Source organism: Camponotus vicinus, unplaced genomic scaffold, assembly GCF_025532165.1.
Source record: "Camponotus vicinus isolate PSW18456_S1 unplaced genomic scaffold, iyCamVici1.0 SCAF_4, whole genome shotgun sequence".
Classification (NCBI taxonomy): Eukaryota; Metazoa; Arthropoda; class Insecta; order Hymenoptera; family Formicidae; genus Camponotus; species Camponotus vicinus.
In genome coordinates, this window is record NW_028141976.1 from 22,441,383 (window position 1) to 22,468,740 (window position 27,358).

The window sequence follows — 27,358 nt, forward strand, 5'->3', positions numbered from 1 at the left end:
GCGTCAGTTTATTTCATATTTTTTTAACACTGTAGTTTTATAAATTATTATAGAATTATAGAATTTTCAACGTGTATCTTGTCATGTATCAATATTGGGAAAAAAAGTTTTCGTTAGACTTGAAAAAAAAGAGTAATTACGAAAAATATAATCACTTAATTCCAATCTTTCAACAGCGGTATAGAAATATCTACGATTTCACAAATGATTTAATAACGACAACGCAAAATTTGAACAATATTTAAATCGTGCTCTCTCTAATTTTCATCTCTATATATAAAAGAAAAAAACAAAAAGAGACACGTCATTTATTATAGACTTTTACACGCATCTCGCAATATTAAAAATATTCTTTTATTTTCTTGCGGGCGAGCGATATCTTCGCCATGGTGACTGGCAATCCTGCTGATTTTCCAAAATGAACGGACTGTTGCACACGGAGAAATGCCTCCGTTTTCGCGTCGGAAAGATCGCACTATGCCGTGAAGGCACCTACGATTTTACGAATGATTTAACGGGAATGCATCTCCCCGCTCTCCTTCTTCCCAACAATACCTGGAAAACATTCCGGTATGCACCCTGATGCTCTTTAGTTCCTTTAGATGAAAAGAGGAAGCATTCGGGACGCATCTCGCTCGATCTTCCTTCCCTTTATCCTTGCTCTTCTCTCTCCCCTTCCGTGAGTGTTTCGAGCCAGCGGCTTCTCTTCCGTACATCGTGAAACGGAACACGTATTTTGTTTTAGCCCACCCGTTTGCTTTCGACAATACATATGCGCAGCGGAAGAACCTCGTTCTTCTTTTTCAATTCAAGGAATGCTTTGAGTAAAGACAATACGACTAAGCAGTTTTCAAAGGCATCCGCGTTAAGCAGAAACTTAGATCTTGAATCCAAAATAAGCTTTATAATATGTCTTTCTATAAAATTATTAGCTATTTTCCCGTCTTTTATGGCGAAATATATTTTAATAAGTTGCATTTCCATGAAATATTTCATTTATGAAGTATTGAAAAATGGCTCACATTCCATATTAGTTCTAAAATTTCTTTTCAAACATCCTTCGAAAAATGAGTAACACACCGTGAATAAATTAGTTTTATTTTTGCCTTTAATCATATTTTTCGAGTATATAATTAATAACACAATGGTATATAATCTCGCCATTTGTATGAACCAATTAATCTTATTATCGTAATATGTACAGAGTTAATTGAATTAATATTCTTTTTCGCATTATTGTATGTGATCCAAATTAAATTCAATGATATAATAAAAAGTAATACATTGTTATAATGTATTTTGCTTATAACTTGTATCATTCTATACGATGATATGCATAAAAATAATGTCAAAAGAAAACAAGAGAAGCACTGAATAAAGAGAAAGATTATTCTTAAATATCGCAAACAAGGCAAACGATAAGATAATTACATAATAACAGAGCTTACATGTATTAATGCATAGTCTTTGTGGTTTTTTTCAAATTCTTGCCATTTCTCTAACTTACACTTCCTTTTATGGAAATCGTTACACCCGTTCAATAGCGTGAAATCGAGCTGTGAAATCGAGCGACTTCCATTGTAAAAGTAAGTGCATTTTAATGCGATAAAATAGTTGAAATTTCAAGGAATTGTTCTTCTTCGTGAGCTTTATACACGTAGAAAATAAAAGGAATCGTAAAAGAACGTAGTAAGATAATAAAGTAATATTTAATCGAAATGGTTAATGGACTAAATATACTTCCCGATCCAAATATATATAGTATATGTATAATTATAGTATATACATATATATATATATATATATATATATATATACATATACATATATATAATTACATTACAATTAAATATTACTTTATTATCTTATCCTTTTGTGACTGCCATATTATATATGATACATTTACAAATTGTTAATACTAAAAGTTAAATATCCTATGTATAATATATATATATATATATATATATGTAATAATCTATATTAATTTATATATTTCCAAACATTTCTGAATGGTATCGCGCAATCTAATATTCCTAATAATTTAAGTTATTTTTGTCATTCAGTTCAAACACTTCACTAGATAAATGTGGATACTATATATATATATCGCAAAAAATCAATGCATTTCACATGCAAATTATAAAATCCGGCCAACAGCAATATAAAACGAGAGAAAGTCAAAAGATGCAAATCTTATCGAAATAAAAGTGAGTATTTTTTGTTATAATATGAAATTAACAACATAAGGTATATAAAATAAAAAATCTTAAAAATTTTATAAGCTCTTAAAACATGAGAGAGAGAGAGAGAAAACTTTTTATATACTATAAATATTATTCTATTATTTATTTCTTATAAAAATACTATGTATATGTGTGTGTGTGTGTGCATGGAATAGAATATATAGTAAAACAAAACAAGAGATTGCAATATAACAAGAATTTGACTCAAGTATATAATAATTGTAACTTGATAGTTCAATTTCATTCAAATAAAAGAAAATAATTTTTAATAAATTTTAATAGATCTCGCAGTAAAAGTAAAATTTTTAATAAATCTTAATAAATCTCGCGGATAGTGATCGCTTCGTGTGTCGTTGTATTATTATTCTTTAAGAAACGATTGCGATCAATTGAAATAAAGCACCAAGAAAATATATAATAATTATATATAATTATTCTATACTACTTAATAATATAATTAAATCTATTATCTGAAAATTTTAGCTATTATAAGTCAGCGCGTTTATTTAACTTTCAATATTAACAATTTATAAATATATCAAAGTAATAGTTGGTTTAAATAGATATAATAAATAGATATTGTACGTTTTCATTTGAAATAAAAATCGAAGCAATTGGAAAATAGGAATTTTAATTTATGTACAGTGATATTTATGTGGATAACAATTATTTCTATAATGACTTATTAACTCGAATATATCTCGCAACGAGCTTTAAATTTTTCTTGCCAACATGTAATTTATCATCGACCGATGAGCGATAAACTTTATTTTACAGTAAAAAAACATTGTCAAATATATATACATGTCTAATTTTTATTTTTTAACTTCTATATGTTATATGCAAGTTTAATACGTACAATATAATATAAATATTTTTTTTAAATATTTGATGTGTTTTTTTACATTTTTTAAAAAGGTTTTGTATTAATATATTTTCATCATGAATCTGTACATAGTAATACATTATCTTCGAGAAATTCAACGTATATAAATTTTAATCAAGAAATATGTCTAATATATATCAGCCACACAGAGTACTTTTATTTTTATAAACTTAGCATAAAAAAAAAGAAAAATTCAAATACTTTTTAAACATTTAGGCATCAATTCTCTCTTTTTCTAAATTTTTTTCATACATAAAACAAATAATTATTTTTTTCTTTTTTACAAATAATTATAATAATTTTTCTTTTTTAGCACTCAGTTATATGTTAGCTGTTATAAATAAGCTTGTCACATAAATATAAAAAAATCAGCTCCTTCGCCAGACCTGCAAATGCCTATTGAACTTCTGCCAATTAATTAGTCATACGAGCACGAGTAGAATGCATCCTATATAATGAACAGCGACACGAGCATGCTAATTGATCGATCGTAGAGATTTCCGCGTTCGACAGACAAACGACGAAGTCCAGGACGGTGGTCAGTGATCCCTCTTCACTTGATGCCCCTCCTTCACCCACCCTTTCAAACGCGTCCTTTGTTCAAACCGGTTTACACCAGACCAAAAGCCAAACGCTTCAATGGTGTTGTGCTTAATTAATACGAGATTCCTTTCAACAGCCGAATGAAGGACTTAATCCGGAAACAGACGGCGTTTTCGTCGGATGATCATTTCGACAAATAGAGTCAAACAGTATCAACTGATTTGTTTGGCAGAGAGCCGGCGACTGTCATCAGAGTAATGCGAACAACGATGTGACAACAGATCCTATGCCATGGCAGGCGAAACAGGAGTTGCGGGTAAACCGGAGGTTAATGCTGCGGTATCGCGCCTTCCGATTGAAGCACGAGATTTCCGATATTCGTGCGCGATATGGTATAATTTATTAATATTAGCGACAAGTTTATGAACGTTTCGTGACAAAAGAATATAAATTAAAAAAGAAGAACGCAAAAACATTTTTAACGTTTAAAAAGTTTTATGACATGATTTTGTCGTGATAAAGGCAAAATGGCAAAGCTCCGATTGATATTGATGTTTCAATACTTAATGTAATCGGATAAAAATAATTCGAACGAGTAAATCTTTGAATAAACATCTTGAATATTCTATCATACCTTTTTTACTACTTTCAGATTTGAAAATGTCATTAATTATTTACGAAATCGGTCACACAATTTTCGATAAAATTACTAAAATCAAACTGGATTTTATGTACAATTTATATACCATATGTATTGAAAAGTTCCTCGCGATTTTTCCACTACTGTTGCTATATGAATAATAAAATATTACAAGACATTGTCATGTAAAAATAATCATGTTTGGCATAGTATTTGATCTAATACGAATATTATCTGACTTAGCCATCCGTCCACAACGTGAGCATGATATCACAATAGTGACACTAGCAACGAGGGCTGGCTATGCACGCAACGAATAATACATGCAATACTACACGCACGTGATTGTAACAGAATGCAGTGCGTGACCGGCAAGCAGGCCGAGCTTGTAATAGGCAGAGACTGGACTTGTGAACCAGTGTCGTATGCCGCCAGTAATTTCGCTCAAAAGGCACGATTCTGAACTAATGAACGCGGAATTCACCTTTGTATAAATACCTATGCAATCTAGTTTCCATACATTTTTCCCATGTGCGTGTGATTATGTATTCATAATTACGAAAAATTAACACACATTGTTCATTGGTATAATGTTTCGCTTTCAATTCCTGAGTCGCGAATAAATATGAACTCCGTCGAGTAAAGCAGTAATATGACAATAAAAAAAAAACAAGATTGTGCGTGCGACATCCATCAATATTTTCATACATCAAATTATTTTACAATAATATAAAATTAGAATATATATATATATATATATATATATATATATATATATATATATATCTCGTTTATGTTATCTTTAATGATTTTATCTTTAATGATTCTAATCACTGACGAATAATTTTGTTATATTTTTCAATTTAACACTCTTGTTAATTTAACGTTCTATAAACTTTCTATTTCTAACACAAAATTAACTTCTATTTCTCAGAATACACAATAATATAATTTTGTGCAATAAAACGGCGGACAAAACAATTATATTTAAGTAAAGTAAGTTAAGTAGAGTAATATTATTAACGACGTCGAAGTTTATCATTCTCGCATTAATGCCGTAGAAATACTTGATGAAAGCTAGCTCTAATATTGTCTCTCCCCGGTCTATATAGAGTTCCAAAGAAAACTTACGATTTGTCTAAAGTAGCATGCGCACACATCCTAAGTGTTTCTCTTATGGCTGATAAACGCCAACGTTGATTATAGCAAAAACAGGTCTATCTTAAAACAACAGTCTCTCTCTCCCTCTCTTTCTCTCTCTCTCTCTCTCTTTCTCTCGCTCCATCAGGCAACAAACACTTCAAATTTTATCCGTCATGATCATAGTCATAATAAGATTAGGCTAATTATGTTTATACACTTACGAAAATCGGATCAGCTAGACTCTATTCGCGCACATGAGGCAGTTACGTGACGAGTGGACTCTACTAATCTTGTTGTTTAGTTTGGTTTAGGGTGAATTTGCCATTATGCTATGAACTATGTAACGCCTAAGTACATGTACGCGAGAATATGCTATTGAATATTAATTAACTGTAAACAAATGATGGCAAACAAAATCACGGAATAACGAGCGATTGACTAAAGGGTGTGCAACGTGATGCAAATGATATATAGTTTGCCATCTACAGCTGAGAAAAACATAACTAACAATGATCTTAAATACGAGTGGCCGATTCGGATCAGATATAACTTATACTGGCATTTCTTACTTGAAATTATATTTTTAAATCTTAAAATCATTAATAAAAATATATCGCATTTATTTCTGGGACGTTTCGTATGTTGTCACTTACCGCTTCTGTGTGCACAGGATGCGTGGCAAATAGCAATCCAGCGAGAGCCGCAAATCCTGGCCGAAGTGCCGCTACCACGAGACTCACTCTGGTGACCAAGATGCACGCACCGGCATGTAAGGCGACGTTTGTGGCGTGATACCACATGGGACTCAAGCCTGCCATCAAGTAATTCAACCTGAAATCAATTAAAACAAAATTCGTCTGAAAATATCTGAAAATATTTCGACTTAATATAAGAAAATTGAGCTGTGTTAGCTACGATAAAGATGAATGACAAATCAAAAAGTGGATAATTAAGATTAGAATTAAATAAAAGCAATGAACAATCGGAAAAAATATCGCATATTTTCTGAAAATAATTGAAATTTATATAGAAGATAACAGATATCTGGATATAAATGTAAATGATGTTTTCATCAAAAATAATGGAGATTGAATAATGGAGATTATAAATTCACATATTCCCTTCCTATTAAATTAAAATAGAACAGCTAATTACGTATGTGTATCCTGTGCGCAAAAATATTATTATTCGTAAGTAGGACGAAAACGTTGCACCGAAAATAGTTTCTGTATGCCATTCTGTGATGCCTATATGAAACAATCCTTACTCGTAAAAAACAAGATAAATTTCATTGTTACAAAGAAACACGGAAAGATAAATCCTGTCATCTTTTTGTTTATAAGTACAATGGATTTCAAACACGGGCGTGACGTAGTTTCCACGAAAATCCGCTTAAGTCGGCCAGAGTAATCGGATTTTAGAAAACCATTCCGACCATTTTCCTTTCGTCGCAACTAACCGAGGGATGCCGTTTTCTTTGAGGAGATTAAAGTAACTGACATATATATATTTGCCCGTTAACAAAAATAATATCGACATATCATATACGTGCGCGAGATTATTGAAATATCTTTCATGGCGTTCATTCTCAGTTCGCTGAAAAATCATTCGCCATTGCAAACAGTAGGCGCGATCAAAATAAGACGGAATGAAAAATAGTATATGGATCGTCGTGCCGACATCGAGATGAAAACAAACATCGTAGTTGCTGACGCAGCCGGGCTATAATTTTGGAAGCCTGCCGGCGGCATAAGTTCGACGCCCCCGGAGGACCTGCACTTGGCCCGTTTCCAAGTGTCAAGGATCATGGTTGTCGGAGGCGTATCCTGTCTCTTCCTTGGCCCTAGATCAAGCAAGAAGCTCGCATACGTCGATCGCAGTGCAGCGCGCAAATTTCACTGCGAAGTTTCTAGTTATACCGCTAACTATATTGTACATTAATATATCTTTATTTTTTATTATGTCTGAATTAAAGAATGTGGCGGTGCAAACTTATTTTGCGAAATAATACACTTGCAATCTGAATAAGGAGTCCATTCTCTCTCGTATTCCATTTAAAAGTCAACATACAAGTCATATTTTCGCACTTATATCTATTTATTGTACTAAATTTATTGTTTCTTTGCCGCATCCTCAGTTCACAAATTTCTGATTCGAATTTCTGATTCATGGTTCAAACTACAGAATATGAGGATTGCATGCTTAGATGCTTCTTGTTTGCTCTAACTGGTTTCTCCAAGCACAACGGCGTGCACGTGCATTCATGTTACGGAATGAAGTACCTTGAATTGTTGCAGTATCACACTTGGATATTAAACAAGTATTGATTCAATCTCGCTGTTGATATGCGATTAAATATACAAAGACAGTTACATGTGGAGATACTCTTTGGCGTTGGACATTGATATGGATTTCATACCTCGACTAGATTGTAATTATTTTAATTGCTAGTATATGTCTCGGAGCTAAAAAACAGAAGAGATTAATCGTTGTATATTATAAATGTCTCAATCTTCAGTTTCATTCTTCTTCGCTCTCTTTGCGAATAATCATTTATATTTTTCCCCTGAGGAATTCTCTGTAACACAATTTGTCTTCGTCGGCGCAACTTTCTACGCGAATTTCTCCTCTCATATCTTTTATTCATGTCATCATTGAAACTCGCCCAAACGCACAAAAGAGAGAGAAAGAATTTGGTCAGGAAAATAATTACAGACTCTCTTTGTCCACGTGCAAATAACAAAAATTGTTGCTTTCAATATTTCATTCTGTGCGATAAAAATTCATGTATCTGTATTATTTATATACGAGAAGTAATATATAGTATATATATAGAAAGCATAAATATGATACTGTATACTAATGTTATTAATGATATGTAAAAAATATCTATCAGTATCACACACATTGCGTTCTATTATAAATTATTATAATTCAGAAATAAATTGTGAAAATTTAATTTTCCCAATTTGGATAGTGAAAAGAGAAATCTCGTAGAATTGAAAACCTTAATTTAATTTATCTGAAAATAATAGAAAAAAAGCTTTTGTCTCGAAGATGAAAAATCTATTTGCACGACATTTTAGTCGTATCTATTTAATTGCCTCGTTTTTAAGTACTTAATCGTCTTTGTTCCTACACAATATTTCTTCGAAAAGATGCAAGGAAAAGCTGATTCAACTGTCCCCATGTTGTTTCTACCATGTCACTTTTAATTATTACAGATAAGTTATATTTTTGTCATTATCATTAAATGAATATCACATAATGATGTTATCATAATAATAATTAATATGTTTTTTGATATCATCACGTATTATGCATGAAATATACAACATGCTGATCATAATCTTTTACATTATTCTTCTAATTCGTTTGTTGAAAGAATGAAAAATATGAAATAGCACTGTGCATACAAAAGCACTGTATTTGCGCGCTTGGTCCAGAAATGGTAGTTATTCCCTAAAAAAATATTTTATATACGGTAATTGGAGTGTACTTTGCATTTTCGTGCTGAAATAACACTGATGACACAACTATCAAAAGTTCCAAAACAGAAGTGTAGTATGATAAAGTAGAGCAGCTGCTCGTATCAGACCGCAGCGGGACCTGATACTAACTGTCTGACCACAGCTACGCTCTTACTACTGGCTAACCACGACCGGTTCTATTACTACTGTTTGACCACATCGGCCCGTAACTACTGGCCAGCCGCAGAGAGCGATCAATACTTATTCCCGCTGTTCCGTCATTATCACTTTTGCGTTTGCGTTCCGGAACAAAACGAACGGCTCTCGCGCCAGTTAAATGAAGAGCTTTAATCTCAGGAAGAACCTCTAAAATCCGACACTCGTTTCTCTCTTGAATAACCGTACTTCTGTGAAAATGTCGCCTCGTGCGTAAAGACTCGTACTATCGTGCAAACTATCGCGTGGCATAGATCAACATCTTGAAAAGAGAATCTTGACAGAATTCCGGTACGTAATTAACTAATGAAATTTAGCCGGTCGTGAGCCATAAGGATGATACACTGGGCAAGCCTTTCAAGGATTCTCGACGTTCGGCCTCTTCAAAAGACTCTTCTAAAGACGTCGCATAAAAAGTCGAAAGATCGGCCCCTTCGTAACGAGGTATTAAAATCTTGAACGATGTCGTTAAATCACGTTGACTTAGTTGACTATCCGTTCCACGTTACGTAGTCGAAAATCAACCTCGTTTCGTCTATTCATCTTGTTAGCAACCTCTTCCGCTTCAAGAAGGAAGGTTCTGGGAAGTTGCCCGTATATTACGAAAAATTTTATCGGTATTCATCGGAATTAAGGTGCAAGATATATCAACACGGAAAAAAAGATAAAATATGATTATCTTTATATCGCACGACAGAGATATATATTTTAAGATCTTTTCTTAAACGCTTTTCTATAGAATAGAAAACATTCCTCTACCTTTTCTCATGGAATGTCAAAGTAATGCACGATACCGCAGAGGAAACATTTTCGCGCGATTTTCCTTGACAGTGATGTACGTATTTCGAATCTCGTTTCCTTTTCGATGGCATTGAGTTTCAGCTCTGGTAAGGACTATCGTTTGCAGCCACAAGACAAAGGCACGATGATAGAGCATCATAGAACGCCATTCAGGCTCAATCGTGCGCGGAATATAGCAGCCAAGATACCGATTTCGACTCTCCAGTGCTGCTTCAGTGATTTAAGGGACTGGCTAACCCGTACTTCCAGTCACGTTCCTCCCGGCCAAGTGTCCAACGAAATAAATCACGGATACGTCGGGACTTCGATCTCTGTTGTTCACGCAAAGAAATTTAGACACGTCGGAAGGCACCGATCGATATCCGTAAAATATTGCCCGTTCTCTTATGTTCAAAAAATAAGAACACGTTTGCGCCGTCTTAAAACTTTTATAAATATGAGTTTTTCTATTCGCTATTTGTAATTCTCTTTTTTATTGTATTTCTCGTTTTCCATTTTAATTCTTTACCATTTTATTTCTTTATTACTTACAACAGAATTATGATAGTTGTGCAAATGTAATATGGCAATCTGCCAGATTGCAATCGCAGATTGGCAAGATTGTCATCGACAAGATTAATTATCCGATATCTTTGATCTTCTGTTTCTCAACCTTTCTTTTTCATTCTTACGATCCGTTTAGCCACGCAGTCAGATCTGATAATACTATGAATTACGACCGTTTATACGCCTTGAGTGGCGCCATATATCAACCGACGGGCCTCATTCCTTTTCTAGATTGTATATTGGAAAATATGGTGTGTCCATGTCGAACATGATAAAGGACTTTCCGAGGAAGGCCATGCAGCAGGCACCTAGCTAATATCATGTAATCATTAAGCCACACATCCCTATCCAGATTGCGCCTCAAAATTACGATATCGATCGAGGTCACTCCACAATCGATTTCTCGGGTATAATTAAATTATTTTACGTATAAGGGATAATATAATTTTTAATTTGTATATAGATAATATAACGAAATTCACACAAATTTTATATTGAGTTTACTAAAAGGAAAAAAAGACAATATGCAATTTTTATTATTATTGTATTATTGTAAACAGTTATATTAAAACAGATTTATCTCACAGCAGACATATACACGAAAAATGAAAACAATAATAGGATAACTGTTGGTTGGCAATACAATTCTAGACAGCGATTGGATAGTTTTAGAGGGTAATTTGAGTAGTTTTAGAGGTAATTTGGAATCGTGCCACCAATCATTTGGTGTGCGACGTGGCTGATGTCGCTAAGCAAAAATCCGACTTACGCCTCGTTTCCAATCTCTTGTGGTCCGTTGGGAAATATCGAGACTGCTTTCATTGCGGCCAAATTAACCTGTCGATCGAGCGTATCCCCGTAGCCGGGATCGTTAAGAAACAGATTAAGCCGTGTTCGAGCAAACGGAAAAACCTCCTCTTGTAAAGCACAAAAAGTTTATCGCGTTATTAAACGATTTACTACATGGGTTTATTCTAGCAATTTTTCAATCCACTTTAAAAACGATTAATTATATAGCATTTCATACGAGAGCTATTGAGCTAAAAAAATATAATAACTAAAACTATGATCCACAAAATTCGAGTACTCTTCAATTAAACTCGACATAATAATCGGACATTGAAAGAGGGAGGCAATTGACGATGTTTCGCGGAAGTAAGCTCCCACTGATTTGTTGTAATCCGATTTGCGCCTAATCCGTCACGAAGGTCGTTCGCGTCATATTGCGCTCAAGGGTTTTAGCAGCGCAAATCGCTCGTGTAAAACCATTGCAATCGCGAATGGAAAACTCGATATTGTAGCAATTGCACGAAACAAGTGGCGCCGATCGATTGATGGAAAATCGACGATTGGTCGCTTCGTTTTGCACGGGTCTCCATATCGATGCAATGAAATAATGAAAACAGGTCAGCTGCAATCTTTTAAAGCCATAATTATGAATGCGTCGGCTTACATTGGCGTATCCATGACGACGCACAAATGAACGCACGGGTAAATAAATATTATATTTTTAGAGATTCTTTATACACGCAGTCCCTGTAAAATGAAAATTGCAAAGCCATGTCGCGCCGTGATGTAATCTTCGCGCGCTAATCATTTTTTATCGCGCTCGATAACCAGTCCGTACGCATTAACGTTATTCGCGCGTACGAAACGTCATCGTAATTGTCAGGCGAGCCGCGAAACGCAGCTATTAAATTTGTCATTGTCGCCGAATGCAAACGGCGCACGTTTGTGGGAACGTTTCCTCCCGTCTAGCCCCTATACCGTTGGTCCGTAACAACTCGTAAAAATGTCACCGAAATATATAGACGGTATCGCGTATACACTCTGAAACGATTATCGGATCGCAGCCGCTTTTATAGCCGCGTTTAATTGTCGCCCTTTTTATCACCGACAATCAATTCACCGAGGATCTTTACGACCGAGTTATTCGTTTCTTCACATATGAGTAATACGTGAGGAACGGTGAGTCGTAGCTGCAGGGAGTGGACGAGAGAAAACTAGAGACAGAGTAACACAGAGAGAGAAATACAGAGAGAGAGAGATGAGCTGCCACAATTTCGCACTGCGCGAGGCGCCACATCGAATGCGCTCGTTTCCGCCGCGATCGTTATAACGGTGCAGTATAAGGAACTGCACCGGGCAAGTTCTCGTGCCTTGAGATTAATCGCGTTCCAGGTTTCTCCTGCCCCGAGCATTAAACACGACGTCTGAACGATCTCGCGTTTTGTGCACCAACGAATAGGCGGACGGGCATGATGATAACGTACGGGCAAACTGCAAGCGGAATTAAGGCCCCCACGGCCGTCATTGTAATAGAATTCCAGTGTTTATATCTGAAGATGCACGCTGTGTAAAAGAAGAGAACACGGGATTTATTATCAAATTTTATGCCGCGCGAATATTTTTACGAAATTTTTATTTTTTGAAGCGACTGTTCGATAAATATATGATTTAATAATGTCTAACGTATTCGCTTTTTCAAATGTATTTATAATTTTTATTATAAATTACATTATATATTAAAGAAATTATACAGGGTGACCCATTTTAACTTAGGCAGCCAAATAACTCGAAAAATAAGCAAGATAGAGAAAAATGTTTCAGACAAAAGTTGTATGGTTTCGAGGGGGCCATAAGATGGTATCATTGGTTTGACCTTGAAGAGTCATTTGAAGGTCACGTGAAGGTCACTTCAATTTTTTTAAATGGAATACCCTATATATTTTTGTACATTCTTGTAGCTTATTTCGAGAGCTTTCCAAAACACTATAATTAAGTACCTTTCCGTTAAGTACTTTTTGAGTTATGATGCTTGAAATAATTTCTTAATTTTACATAAACCGTAAAATATCTTGTAAAATATTCATTTTTCGATTATCTTACCTTAATACTTTTATGTACAAAATAATGAGAGGAATCAATTGGTGTAAAGAAAACACATAGTTGTTTTTAAGAAAAAATATGGAATTGTTAATTGCAAATTACATATTTTTTCTTCGAAACAACTATGTGTTTTCTTTACACCAATTGATTCCTCTCATTATTTTGTACATAAAACTATTAAGGTAAGGTAATCGAAAAATGAATATTTTACAAGATATTTTACGGTTTATGTAAAATTAAGAAATTATTTCAAGCCTCATAACTCAAAAAGTACTTAACGAAAATGTACTTAATTATAGTGTTTTGGAAAGCTCTCGAGATGAGCTACAAGAATGTACAAAAATATATAGGATGTTCCATTTAAAAAAATTGAAGTGACCTTCACGTGACCTTCAAATGACTCTTCAAGGTCAAACCAATGATACCATCTTATGGCCCCCTCGAAACCATACAACTTTTGTCTAAAACATTTTTCTCTATCTTGCTTATTTTTCGAGTTATTTGGCTGCCTAAGTTAAAATGGGTCACCCTGTATATGACAGATATATCATTGAATAATTTGACGTGTATTCATATCAAAGTGTCTTCATTTTTGATTACATGTTTATGCAATGTATAAAATTCATGTACGCAAAATATAAAATTCATGTACGTAATAAATATATTTTATCATTTTTATTTAAAGTACGTGTACGTTTTTTGTGCTTCTTCTTTCTTTCACATATTATAATAGCTATCAAAAAACGTCTCTTTTAATAAATAAATGATAAAATCCAAAATTAAAGATGAGATCTTACTCGTCCAGAAATACAATTAGCACAAATCAAATCTTTATTCATTTTTAATTAGATCTTTTTTAATTAAAATGCTATTAACTTCTCTCAAATACAAATAGAGCGTATTAATTTCTAATGAAATAATTAATCGAATAAATTCGTCGTGACGTCTTTATATAGCGTGCTTGAAAAAGAGAGTGTCGAGATGTTCGTGATTATTCCGTTTCTATTCGTGACGACCCGAACGAAACGAGTACTTTTGATTTAAGGCCAGTTTTATAATCAAGCCTCGAGCAGTAAACTCCAAGTGTTCACGGTATGCATATAAGGATTTATGGCTGCATGCATATACGTTGCGTTTCGAATTTTTTTAAGTTTATGGTGCCAGTTTTATTAAGTTAGGTTGTAAAAATTACAATTACTTGTGTACTAGTAGAATAATATAGATGTATGCTTGTACGAATTAATTAGCAGCATCCACAATTCCTAATATGAAAAACTGTCGAAAATATTACAAAGAAATCTGTACATTTACTTAAAATTATATATAAATTTTCCAAATGGACTGAATATATGAGAAAAATGCCATGTCATATCGTTTCTTTAAATATTCTAATGCTCGAAAATGTTGCGCTTGAAAAAAAGTTTGGTTGCCATAATTTCGTCGCTCGAGATGTACATTAGATTTCGCGGTGTATCATTACGCTATTTCGCTTGCGTGCTCCTAAATAGTACCATACTAAGAAAGAAAGTACATATGATAAGAGCAGAAATGTGAGGGAGACGACGAAATCCAGCGAGATGTGTACTGTGTTGTGAAGTGGATTTTTCAATTGCACGCTAATACGATTTTCTTCCTTATCGAGAAAACTGATTCACGCTAGTGGCGGTACATATATTGCCTAATTCACATGCATGTTATAAGCATTCAAAAAAATGTTTTGCTGATATAAACAAATTTTATAATTTTATAAATGTAATAATAAAATTTATCGCTATTTTTTGTATCTGCCAGATTGCTTGTAGTTGTAAAGTTTGTAATATTACACACACACACACACACACACACACACACACACACACACACACACACACACACACACACATATTAAATCAGTAGAGAACGCGAGAGAACCAATTAACATCACGGAAAAGCGACAATAATGAACTTTGGGATATTCGAATAATCGACTTTACATGCCTTTCTTTAAGAATGGATTATATATTTTAATTATACTATATATATTAAATATAATTTATATTATGGTATGTTTTTATATATTTTGTACGTAAAATTATTGTTACAAGAGTGTAAGAGTAAGAGTGTAAGCTGTAAGAGTGAGTCTACAATTCGGATGAAATGTCAATGTTGTGATGATCAAAAGTAATCTTCAGTCTTTTTCTTCTCATCTTTCGATCGCAAACGATCGAAGATGCAAAAATTCATATAAATTAACGAATGACTAATGTCTTTCCTAGTTCCTAGTTCAGTAGTTCCTTGCGATTCTTAACTCGTGGACAATGTAATAAATTCTCGAAAATCCACGGCTGCGCAAGCTCGGACGCAAAACTCGTGGAGCTTTATCGTCGTGGAGTAATGGGCGACTGTTTGCGAGACGGAGGCGCGTATAAATTGCTTCGTGAGGAGAAACGAAGAAAAAAAAGTACGAAAGCGAGAAAGATAGGTAGAAAAGAGAGAGAAAGGAAGAGAGAGAGAAAGAGAGAAACAGAGAGAGTGGAGGTAACTTCTCTATCCTCCCAGGATATCCAGAGCCATTCAGCGAGCCGAGGAAAGAAGGAGACCTACAATTCCGTGGGAAGAATACCTCTGGGTATTTAAGGGATAAAGTGCCGCGCCGAACTAAACGCCTCCGTGCCTCGCGTATACCATCCCCCGCTTCTTCCTCAGTCGCTGCACAGCCCACGCACATTCTCTTAGCGGAATCCACGTCTCCCGCGAGAAGGTCGAAAGAAGAGAAAGAAAAAGAGAAAGGTTGAGAGGAAGAAGAGGTTGGAGATCCACATATGAAATAACGGAGACAGTATCTTCGACCAAATTGAAATACATCTCCGCGCCAGATATAACTAGGCTCATGAGAGAAACAGACTGCGCGACTCCCTCGTCTGCAGATAACTTTGTCCCATGAGAAAATAAGCCCGCTCTAACATTTTCCTCCGTAAGTTTAGCCTGTGTGCTCGAACGTAGCTAGAAATACGGTTGGACAATGCTAAGCCTGAATCGCGAAATAGAGAAAGAAAAAGAGAAAGAGAGAGAGAGAGAGAGAGAGAGAGAGAGAGAGAGAGATTGGATCGCACAATGTATAAAGTAAAAATAAGCCGTTCTTTTTCATAGAAAAATTCCATTGTTACCCATCATCGACAGCAGGCTATCATAAATCCGCGGAATAACACGAGAAACTAGAATATATCGGACGTTAAATGTTCTGTATTTTACTATGTTTGCAGTATTTGTGCAATGATAACGGCTTTGTCGGAATATCGGATTATTACATTGAATTTATTACCGCAACCGTTCGAGAGCCACAATTGTGTCCATATTTAACTGAATATTAGTTACGATGACTGATGGTGATGTTTTCTGAGTCAAGTGCTTAAATAACTCAAATACTGCACATTTTTTTCCATAAAGAACACTTAACATAAAAGATTAATTTTAAACTATTATTTTAATAGAAGTTATTATGCATTTTATTCTCGCAGGTAAATTTAAAGTATATATTAACATAAGATAAATAATTAATTAATTCATTTTTCGCGCTTTCAAGATAAATATATTTTTTTATAAATTTATATTTTCCATATATATATTCTATGTGTGAGTATGGACAGAAAGAATACTGGAACACGAGTCATAAAAAAATAAAGGACGTTAAAAGTGACCAATCAAACAACAGAAAATAATATTCAGTACGGCAACAGTCACAGAACTATTTGTTAAAGAATTTTAAATTTTTCGTGAAGTTTCCAACTTTTCAATAAATTATCGTATAGCATTACAAACACAGACATCTTAAAATTCCAAATCAGATTTTCCACAAACTGCGCAATCTGTCGAATCGAGACAGCAACGTATCGCTTTTGCTCATCCTATTTCTCACGAGATGATAGACGGTAACAAGAAAAGATACCGATTTTTTTTACTTTCTTCGTTTTACTTTGAGATATTCTGTCATTTACCTCACTTGAAAGACACATTATTATTTCTCTCTGTGTGAGACAAACTTTAACGAGAGAAAAAATCCAAGATTCAGAACTACAAGCGCAAAGAGGGAGAGCTACTAAAGAGCCGTTTAATAAAACAAGAAAAATGTATGATGTATAATTTGTTCTTTATGTATTATACAATTATATAACTATATATTTCAAAGAAAAATATCAAGACGTTTATTCTGAAATAATTAAAGTAAATCACTCAAATAAATGTGCTAACCTTGTTTGGTGAGAAAAGTCTATTTCGTTTTAAAGGCCAAAACAACTTCGAGGATGGAAACAATACGGTTAATGGCTAAACTTGAGAGATCATGGTTGAAAGAACGCCATTTCTCGTTTGAACCTATAAAATGGCAACGGTGGTGTACCGGTACTGAGAGTTTCTTTTAGCAATAGTAAAAACTTCGATACAACTCATCGACCCTCCCGAAAGTGGCTTCAATGCAATCTTTTGGACTTTGTTGGAAGAAATCTTTTGCTTTTCGGATTATTTGTTCTCGAATATGCATTTTCACTGCACAATATTCCAGCATTGCAATCGTGAAACGTTAATCTATAAAGAATGCAAAGAATGATCGAATTAAAACAAACGATCGACTCTACGAGAGTAAAACAACAAAGCTTTAAATAGAAATATCTCTTGTTTTTATATAGAATTTTCCTATGTGTATGCGGCATTTTCTATGGTTCCAAAGCTCATAAAATAAATACTGGCAACTGTTTTTTGTTTAATAATTGGGAATTAAAAATGTGATCGTTACATGTTAATAAAAATGTCCCAGGATTGATCTCTTTTAATAAATAGCAAAATTAAAATTAATATCTTCACAAAATTCACATTCTAAAATAGCTTAAATAATGTCTGTAACATGTACGTACGTAATATTTCCTTCTAATTAACCGTTGATTGAAAATTTAAAGGCATATTGTTCATGAGTTTACATGGAGGTACTCCTCTTCTTTTGTTATAAAGATCTTTGTCCAGTTGAACACCTAGATGATGCCCTTATTAAAGCCCTTCAGAATGGAGAGACGAAACAAGGCCACCCTCATTATGTGAGGACCAGAAGAGAACTCTCGTCTCAAGTATATTATCTTGAAACAGAACATCTTATGGAAATACCGAGAATACCACTAAACTGCTTATGAATCATTACATGATATTTAGTATATTACCTGTACAAATTTCAAATAACATCGCGATCGACTATTACTGACAATAACTATTATAGTAAACGATAAAATATAAAAAATGAAATCAAAAGGCTTTCTGATTGAAATAATAATTTGTCACATATTTAATTTTAATATGAGAATTCTGCTTATTTTTAAGTAAAAATTTTCTTGTAAAAATATAAGAAGGAAAATATAAGAGGGATATTTGTGAAGGTATCTAACAACAAATCAATATACAACTTGTATTAGTGTCTCATCATAAAATACATTGAAGTGACATTACGAGCGAAAACATTTATCGATCGATTTGCGTCCAAATTGTATATTCCAGAAAAAGTGTAATATATATGTATATATAAAATATAAAAATTTTCCCATAATTAAAAGCAACATATTTATCTGCGTAGTTAACTTTCAAACGGGAATACACAATGCCCGTATATGTTATGATTCATTTTATATAATTAAAAATGAATACAGAGTAAGTTTTCTCACGTTTTTTCAGCAATGTACCCTATATACTTACACATGTATCGCTGCAAATCATTGTCTTCCTCGTCCAACATTTCGTCCAGTGTGTCAGCTGGAGCTTTTAAGCTGACGCATGAAAGCCTCCCGCTGCACTGTCGGAGGTGCACCGCAATAGCGAACTTTTTTTCTAATACCCCAACTCGTTGCAGCGAGTTTGCACGTAGTAAACCTTCACGACGGCGTCATTACGCCGTGCAGCACGACTAAAACGACGAATACATCGTTCCTACGTGTCTGGGAAGTTTTCGCATCGCCCGACCCGACATCCGTCCGGTCACCTCTATACTTTCGCTACTGCGGCACGAAATACGGGAATTCGCCCGTTGCCTTTCACATAAGTAAAGACGTATACCTGACCTGACCACCGCAGCGCACAGTATGTAGTCCAACAAAGACGTAATTAGCGATTAAAACTTTCCGCGATAATTTCTTTCCTCACGGACGGTTAGGTTGACCGCGTTTCATGGACGAGCTGGCCAGAATTTTCATTTCTGCAGCCTCCAATTTATCGGCACCCTAGTTTCTTCGAAGATTCTTACTTTTTTTCTCATTTTTCTCGTCTCCATAAATCCTTTTTTCATTTTTTTTCTTGGCTATGGTAGTTACATCTCATTCATCATCTCATTTATCTCACTTGTTTATGTAACAAAGATTATAAATAAAAGAGAATATATTAATAAAAGCACATTCGACAATTTCGAGTAATTATTTTACATTTTCAATCGATGGACAATTTCATTCCGATGGGCCATTTTCAATTCATTCCATAGATTTTGTAGATTAAAGTCAATTTGCGAGAACACATTTCTCTCTCAGATTTGAAATTCTATCTATAAAATGTTCGGGCGATTTACTAGCATACCGATAACTTTAGCGCAGAAAATTTAATATGCATCCGCCGCATTGAATATAATTGGCGTTCAAACGCGGATTTGTTAGCTTTACAATATCGCCAACTGCGAGTATGTCGTGTGCGAGGACTTGCATAGAGTTTTTATATTTACACCTCGGTTGGTATAACGCTCCCTTTGTAAATTGTCTCTCTAAATGTCATATAACTTACCGTCGCTACATTATTCAGTATATACGCATACATGCATTAAATCTACCTTCACAAAGCAGCGGTAAATATCACTTCCCGCGCTACACACGCTACATTGTTAGCAAACAGAAAAAAACAGTTCCCTGCAATTTCACATAGCTCTACATAAAGCTATAGTAATATAATAATTATATTCGAATCCTGATTCTCTCTCATATGTAATAGTTATTATAGCCTTCAAAAGGACAGTAATGATACTAAAGCGATTATTGATCATCAACTCTCTTTATCGCAAATTCGTATTAACACGAGATAAATTCTTCTATATTTATAGCGCATTGTAAAAATAATATTTAGAGAAATTATATCAAAATATTAAAATATTAAACATATTATTTTACTTTTTTTTCCATCAATAGATGGATCAATTTTACACATATTTATATTTATATTATATTATCACTTTTTATATTATTGTTATTTTTGTATTATCACTTTTGTAATTTTTAATAAATTTTAATTGTGTATATGATATGTATTACTTACATGAGAAACAATTTGAAAAAAATGTTTACATTCAATTTATTTCACGAGAAGAAATAGCGACACGTCATTTTTTATTTTTCTTAAGCAGAGTGTTGCAGGCTCAGGCAAAATGGCAAGCTGAGGAAAATTGCAAGCTTTGTTTGTGTCAACGATACAACAAATTTTTCTTAAGAAATACGTATGACTCGATGCGAGCAACAGTGTGGATTCTGCAAGTTCTATTTTATGCATCCTAGTCTCTCATTCTGTATAGTTGCTCAGATTTTTCGAATGTATTTTTCTTCTGGCATGGAATAATTTGTAACTGTTTGTGTTGAGTTTATCGCAATTTCGTGAAATTTTCGTCTAATTTATGAGATTTCCTTTCTTTCAATGTAACCTCTATTACTCTGGACTGGTCCGTTACTCGAATCTCGCTAGATTCTCACTTGCTTGCACGGAAAATCGAGATGTGCTCATCCGCCAAAGGTAACGCAATATGAACTGGGTCACGTCCGTAAATCGATCCCCCCGACAGACGGATCACGATCGTCTTCCATCCGTAGATTGAACGAACAGATAGACTTCCGATGTCAAACGTGTCGACAATCTCGCCAAGTTTGAGGAAGTCTGATATGTTATCGTTACGACTCAATTCCGGCGATATTCCCGCAGGAATGACACCAAATCCCCTCGATATTGTTTCACATGGTCATGATTGAGATTTAAGTGTTTCGAATTCTAGTCGATATACAATAATTTTTCGAGTGACTGAAAATATTTTAAGTTTCATTGACAAAGCATCTGGAGGATGCATTATTAACAAAGTAATAGTCAAAATTACGAATGTCATACGAAAATATCAGAAAAACAATATTTTATCGGTTTTATCGATAAAGTATCTAAAATATTTTTAGAACCCTAAGCACATAAAAACTCCATCTATTTGTTAGGAGAATTTCAATTACTCTCAAAAATTATTTAAGAAATTATTTAATTTTGTAAATATGAAAAAATAAAGTAAGTTTTACTTTGTTTAACTATAACAATTTATTTTATCTCTGAGATTTCAATGCTTCTAAAAAAAGAGAAGTTTCCAAATATTGTTCTCTATTTACAAATTCTAAATCCGTTTCTATCGCGAAGTCGATTCAGAATGAGGCCGAAATAGGAAATCGGCGAGTAGAGCAAATCGCTTTGCAAAACTTGTGCTTCCATGTAAGCGTGCAGCAAATTTCTCTCTTCTCTCCCCTACAGTGATTACGAAACGAGAAAGCGAGAAATCACGCGACGCTGCTGGGGTTGGAGGAACGTCACATTGATTCCGTCGATAAAGTCATGCTTCATTGCAAATTTTCCAATCCGTGTCTACGCGCATCGTTAAGAGAAGCGGAAGTTAAGGATATGGAAAATTACAAGCATCCAGGAACAAGCAATTTTTCTCTTCAACACAGAGAAGCTCTTTCTCTTCCTACTGTATTTTCAATTGTGAATAGAACGGCATATACATAAATGAAATCGCAGACGAGGGAACATTGATATTATCATCCCTCCAGAGAGCGATTAATCGAACCATTAATTATTAACAATTCTTCCATTCGTTAACATGTTTCCTACAATATCGAATAAAAGATATAATAAAAGATAAATAGCATTAGGTTACTTAATTATACGATACATTATGTCACTCTTTTATTCTCTCATACACACAGCAGTAACATAGAAAAATAAGCCAAACATTTTATATTAAAAGCCATTTATAGATTCTAAAGTTAATTATTGATTTAATTTCTCTTGTCTCGCAGATTATTGATATATTATATATTTGGAAAGTTTGTTACAACTTGTTTTATCGCAAATTGGAAATCAATTCAATTTGCAAATTACTTCATAATTATCGACAACATAGTCTAAAAGTAATCAAATTGTTATTTTAATCACGAATTTCATGTTGCTGTGAGAATTATAAGATCACGACAATCTCGTATCGATGTCACGTTAAATATTTCGACTAATTCCTCTCTTGAATATTTCATTTATTTTTCCTTTGATAATTCCTTCTCAATATTCACGAAAAATAAAAAAAGATACGTATTTAAAGAAAAAGAAAAATGATATTTAAGCGAAATGTATATAAAATGGCAATACATCTAACAGAAATAAATCAAGCTTTCTGATTCAAATCTCAAACTTTTCGTTGAGCCACTTGCTTTTAGTGTATTATCACGATAATCGTGAGCGACTCTGACACGGACATGATTCTTCTTAAGTCTTAGGCTCGTCCAAGGGAGCAAAGTGAGAAGATTGAGAAAGTTTTTAAGCGTGGATTTATCCACTGTCAAAGAATATTTCTTAAGCCTGGGCAAGGGGGGATAAGAAAAAGAAGAACGTTCAGAAGAAGATCAGTAGCAAGGATAGGCGTGACACGATCAATCATTCACGGCAGTCATTCTGCTCGTCTTTCACTTAAGGCTGGACTTGCTAAGAGCTTCACAGCTACTAATCTACCTTAATAAAACGGGCCGATGATACGTTATCCTCCGATTCGGGAGCTGGTTACAACGCGATTTATTCCCTTAATCCGCTGTTCGTGAGAAAATTGTCAGTTTTCGGGGTCGAGAGAGCGAGGACACCCGTCCACTTGACTCTACAAATATAAATCTAGTTGATAGGACTATTACCAGCAACGTAAACAACTCACTAGAAGGAAACTTACTTTGCACGAATCAGAAGTTTCACGATCGTTTTAGGCACGACAACTTTACCGCGCCGCAGTGATTCACGAACTAATATTTCAAAAGTCATAGGACACCATGGAAACTTTTAATCTTTGAATAAATAAATATTTTAGAACTGGTAACTGAATTATTCTGACATATAGAAATTATGTCTGCAATTTACATTTACACTGAACCAATATTATTACAGCCACTGTTCTGCTTAAGTAATGATCTTTTATGAACGACACATCATTAAAGTAAAATTATGTAAAGACATTTAGAACTTACGTAGATAGATAGTTAAAGATGCCTAAAATATTTTCCAAAGTTACGCTTAGTCAAATTCTTAGTTCGTAAACTTTAGTCATTAATTATTATCAGTTTTTATTGCTATTTAGGATCCATCAATAGTTATAATGATCATTCAAAATACTCATAGCATATTAATAATATACATAACGTGCTAATGTTCGCTATCGATAAAAGCAATTTGTTTGTCTCATACTCCATTATCTTTCATAATATTTAAATTGCTCAGAATAATCATCATTAATAATACTTGAATAGTATATTTGTACAGACTCCGTAATGTGTGGCTAATAACGAGAATGAATCATGTAACAGCATATTCAAAATATAATATTCCCACATTTATATTCATATCGCCACAACTTGTACATTACATTTGCTATTGTAGCTCGAAAAAGCATTCTGTTGTCTTATAATAATTTTAAAAAATCGAATAACAGAAAAATGTGCGAAAATCTATTTCCAATAATATAAACAACAAAATATTAAATGTTTTAGAATAGATATTGAAAATTTTTGATTATCAGGAATCAAAATGTGTAATTTTACCGAAATCAAATTCAGACCGAAATCAAATAATCGACCTACTAATACAACTTTTATTATAAAATCGAAAAAATGCTTGGTAAAATTTCCATGAGAGTCGCAGATAATTTTAGTACCAAGCAAATATTTTACTTCTATGGATTATAAATTATTTTCATGTGACAATTTTGCGAGAGGTTAAAGTTCGACAACACTGTCAACTGTCTTTTTTTCCAACTATTTAATTTTCATTGATTTTTCATTATAGATGACACAAAATCAAAGTATTATTCTAAACGAGATACAGAGCGACTATATTGGTCGACAGTAATCAATCAAGTAGTCCAACGAAATAACTCTCATTGTTTGCCGTGCAACGAAGGTAAGAGCTCAGTACAACGAAGGTAAAAGCTCAGTGATCTTATTGCGTTAGCGAAGCGCCACTTTCCACTCCGTCTTCCATGTATCTTTTTTTTTTTTGCCGCGGCCTGGAGGAACTTTCGTCTTATCCGATATTTCTGTCTTTTCGTATCTGTGTTGCAACGGCGAAGCAAAGCCTGATGCGGCGGCGGTTTCCCTCCCGGATGGGAAAAGCTGACGTACGATCGATCATATCTATGATTGAACGGTTCTAATGGAGCCGGAAAGCTGCTACGCGGGATTATGAATTGCCGTCTGTGAATAAGCAAGCGTCGATTCAAAGTAGTGGCTTCGTAAAAAAATGACATCGGGTTTATCCTTGGTCGCCGGAAAGATCCTCGATTGCCATGATTTATTATCCAAGCGATTTTATTTGTTAACAAAGAGAACCTTCGTCGAGCGTGCCCAAGAAATGCGACCTCGTTCGAAATCAACTTCGAACATCGCGATGCGTCCATTTGTCGTTTGAGTTATTACAATCGGATATTGAAGATCTAAAAATACTCAAATTTTTCGCTTATGAATGCGAAAGTTATGAAAATTACACAAAATCACGTAAAATACATAAAATTATGATGATCATTTGATAACTGCGAGCGCGAACGAATCGCTACAAGAGGAAAAACTTGCAATAAATCTTGCATGTTTTAGAAGAAAAACGAAGTAGCAAGGACCTGGTTTCATCTTCCTCCGCGCGAAAGAAGACGCACAAGAACCGTTGTAGAGAATAGTCGAATGGGAGCGAAGAGAGCGACGATTTATATTCGTCAGAGACGAGGGTCTTGGAGCACTACATAGAATAATACTAGGCCATACCACCGTCCCCGCCCCCATAGAAATTTCACTCTGGTTATACCATTCATCATATTAATAAACCAGATTTCCCTTTTACGCAGCGGCACCGCTTTACTTTCTTTACTGTCAAGACTTAATCGCTCGTCTCTATCGCCGCAAAAAGAAGCACTGCTGCTAAGACGACATTTATGATCGCAATTTCTTTCTGTGTGCTATTTATTTAATTATATATACATTCATATTTAATATTGAAAATTGGCATGACTCTTCGAAATGTATGACTCTTTGATATATTGCACAATATATTTACACAAGACGATATAGATTTAAATTATGTAGGTTTATATATTTATATATATTTGAAAAGGCTATATCTCGAGAGTACGTTGTGTCTGTGATTGTAATAGCAAGAGAATAGGTGAGAAGTAAAGAAAGCAGATAAGAAAGATCAAAAACTCTCGACGGTGCCGATAAGAATGAAAATCGAGTGAATGAAATAAAGAAGAACGCACAAGTGTGTTTCGATTTATTTCTGGAACATCAAAGAGATGGAATAGCACTGCCTTTTGTGAAGTTGAAAGACGCGCACTCGTGTATCCACAGTTGTATAGTACATTGGTGAAAGATTCATGGAAAAGGTGAGAGAAAATATATATTCTACAATAAGATAAATAACATTGATAAAAATAGTCCTCATAATGAATATGACTTAGAGAGAGAGAGAGAGAGAGAGAGAGAGAGAGAATGTATAATAATTATATATATATATATATATATATATATATATATATATATATATATATATATATACAAAATATATAATAAAACAAGAGGCTTTGTAAAGACTATTCTATATGTCATACACAATAATATTAACAGCCGCTTATACAGCACGCTTTGAAACAATTCACTTCTATGGCAGAATATGTTTCATAACCGTAAAGTGCTCAGAAATGTTGGATGCACAAAGGATAAAATTACCAGAAGGAACCGTTTTCAAACATTTTGTATAAAATTATAAACAAGAGAAAAATAAAATTTTATATATACATATAAAAAAATAACTTGTAACATGCAAGATAATTGTAATGCAGATCGAATTAAATTTCGAAAAATTATTTATCGTAGCGCTAAGGTTATAATAATAAACTCAAAATTTTCTCCAACTATAATCAAATACACAAAGAAAATATACAGTTTGTTTTCGTCCTTTTTTCCACTAACAGAAAAATATAAATCCGCAGCAACGAGAAAATTCTACATAGCGAACTCTACTCTCTCTCTCTACTCCCTTTTTCTTTTTCTCAAACGCATTCTGGCTTGAAACATCGCGCGTCCAGCGTCATAGATGTCGAGATAGGTTTAATGCATGCAAATATCGGAGCGAAAGCAGAAGTAGGATTCGTGCCATATCTTTAAAGAAAGTTGTAGTGCTCTCTCTCTCTCTCTCTTTCTCTCTCTCTCTTCTTTCTCTTCTCTCTCTCTCTCTCTATCTCGCCTGGCCGTTACCGTTGTGGATGGGAAGCGCGGCGAGCAATTTACCGATTACCCTTAATTGAAGACGATGACTTAACGCGCTCGTATAACCGCTCTGGGTGCCGGGAATCGCAATAAACGATCTGTTCTGCAGCGTCGGCGAGCTACGTGACTTCGACGACGGCTCGATTAAACTTCACAAACACCTAATGGATAGGGAGGCAATACATACACATATATGAGAAACATATGTATATGCATGTGTATGTATATGAATGTACGTTATGTATACATCCATGACATATACATAAGTCCATGAATTATTTAATATCACTAGTCAATTAATCAAAGGATTGGAAATAATGTAATCGACCAAACTAGCCAGAATTTTTGTTTATTAATTAGGACCATATGGTTGTGGTCCTTTTCAAGTATATAAGATCAAGGGATATAAC

At 34.1% G+C, this 27,358-nt stretch overlaps 1 protein-coding gene across 5 annotated transcripts in view; it reads right to left on the minus strand.

The window, feature by feature from the left end:
- The window catches only part of LOC145971119 (protein O-mannosyl-transferase TMTC1-like), a 230,681-nt gene that overhangs the window by 71,046 nt on the left and 132,277 nt on the right, over positions 1 to 27,358 (minus strand). For all 5 annotated transcript variants that reach the window (XR_014438770.1, XM_083098435.1, XM_083098434.1 and 2 more), the window contains one exon: positions 6,109 to 6,286. Coding sequence is in view for 4 of the 5 variants with exons in the window: in XM_083098433.1 (XP_082954559.1) it covers positions 6,109 to 6,286 (178 nt within the window). In the remaining variant the exon portion in view is untranslated. The remainder of the gene's footprint in view (positions 1 to 6,108; positions 6,287 to 27,358) is intronic.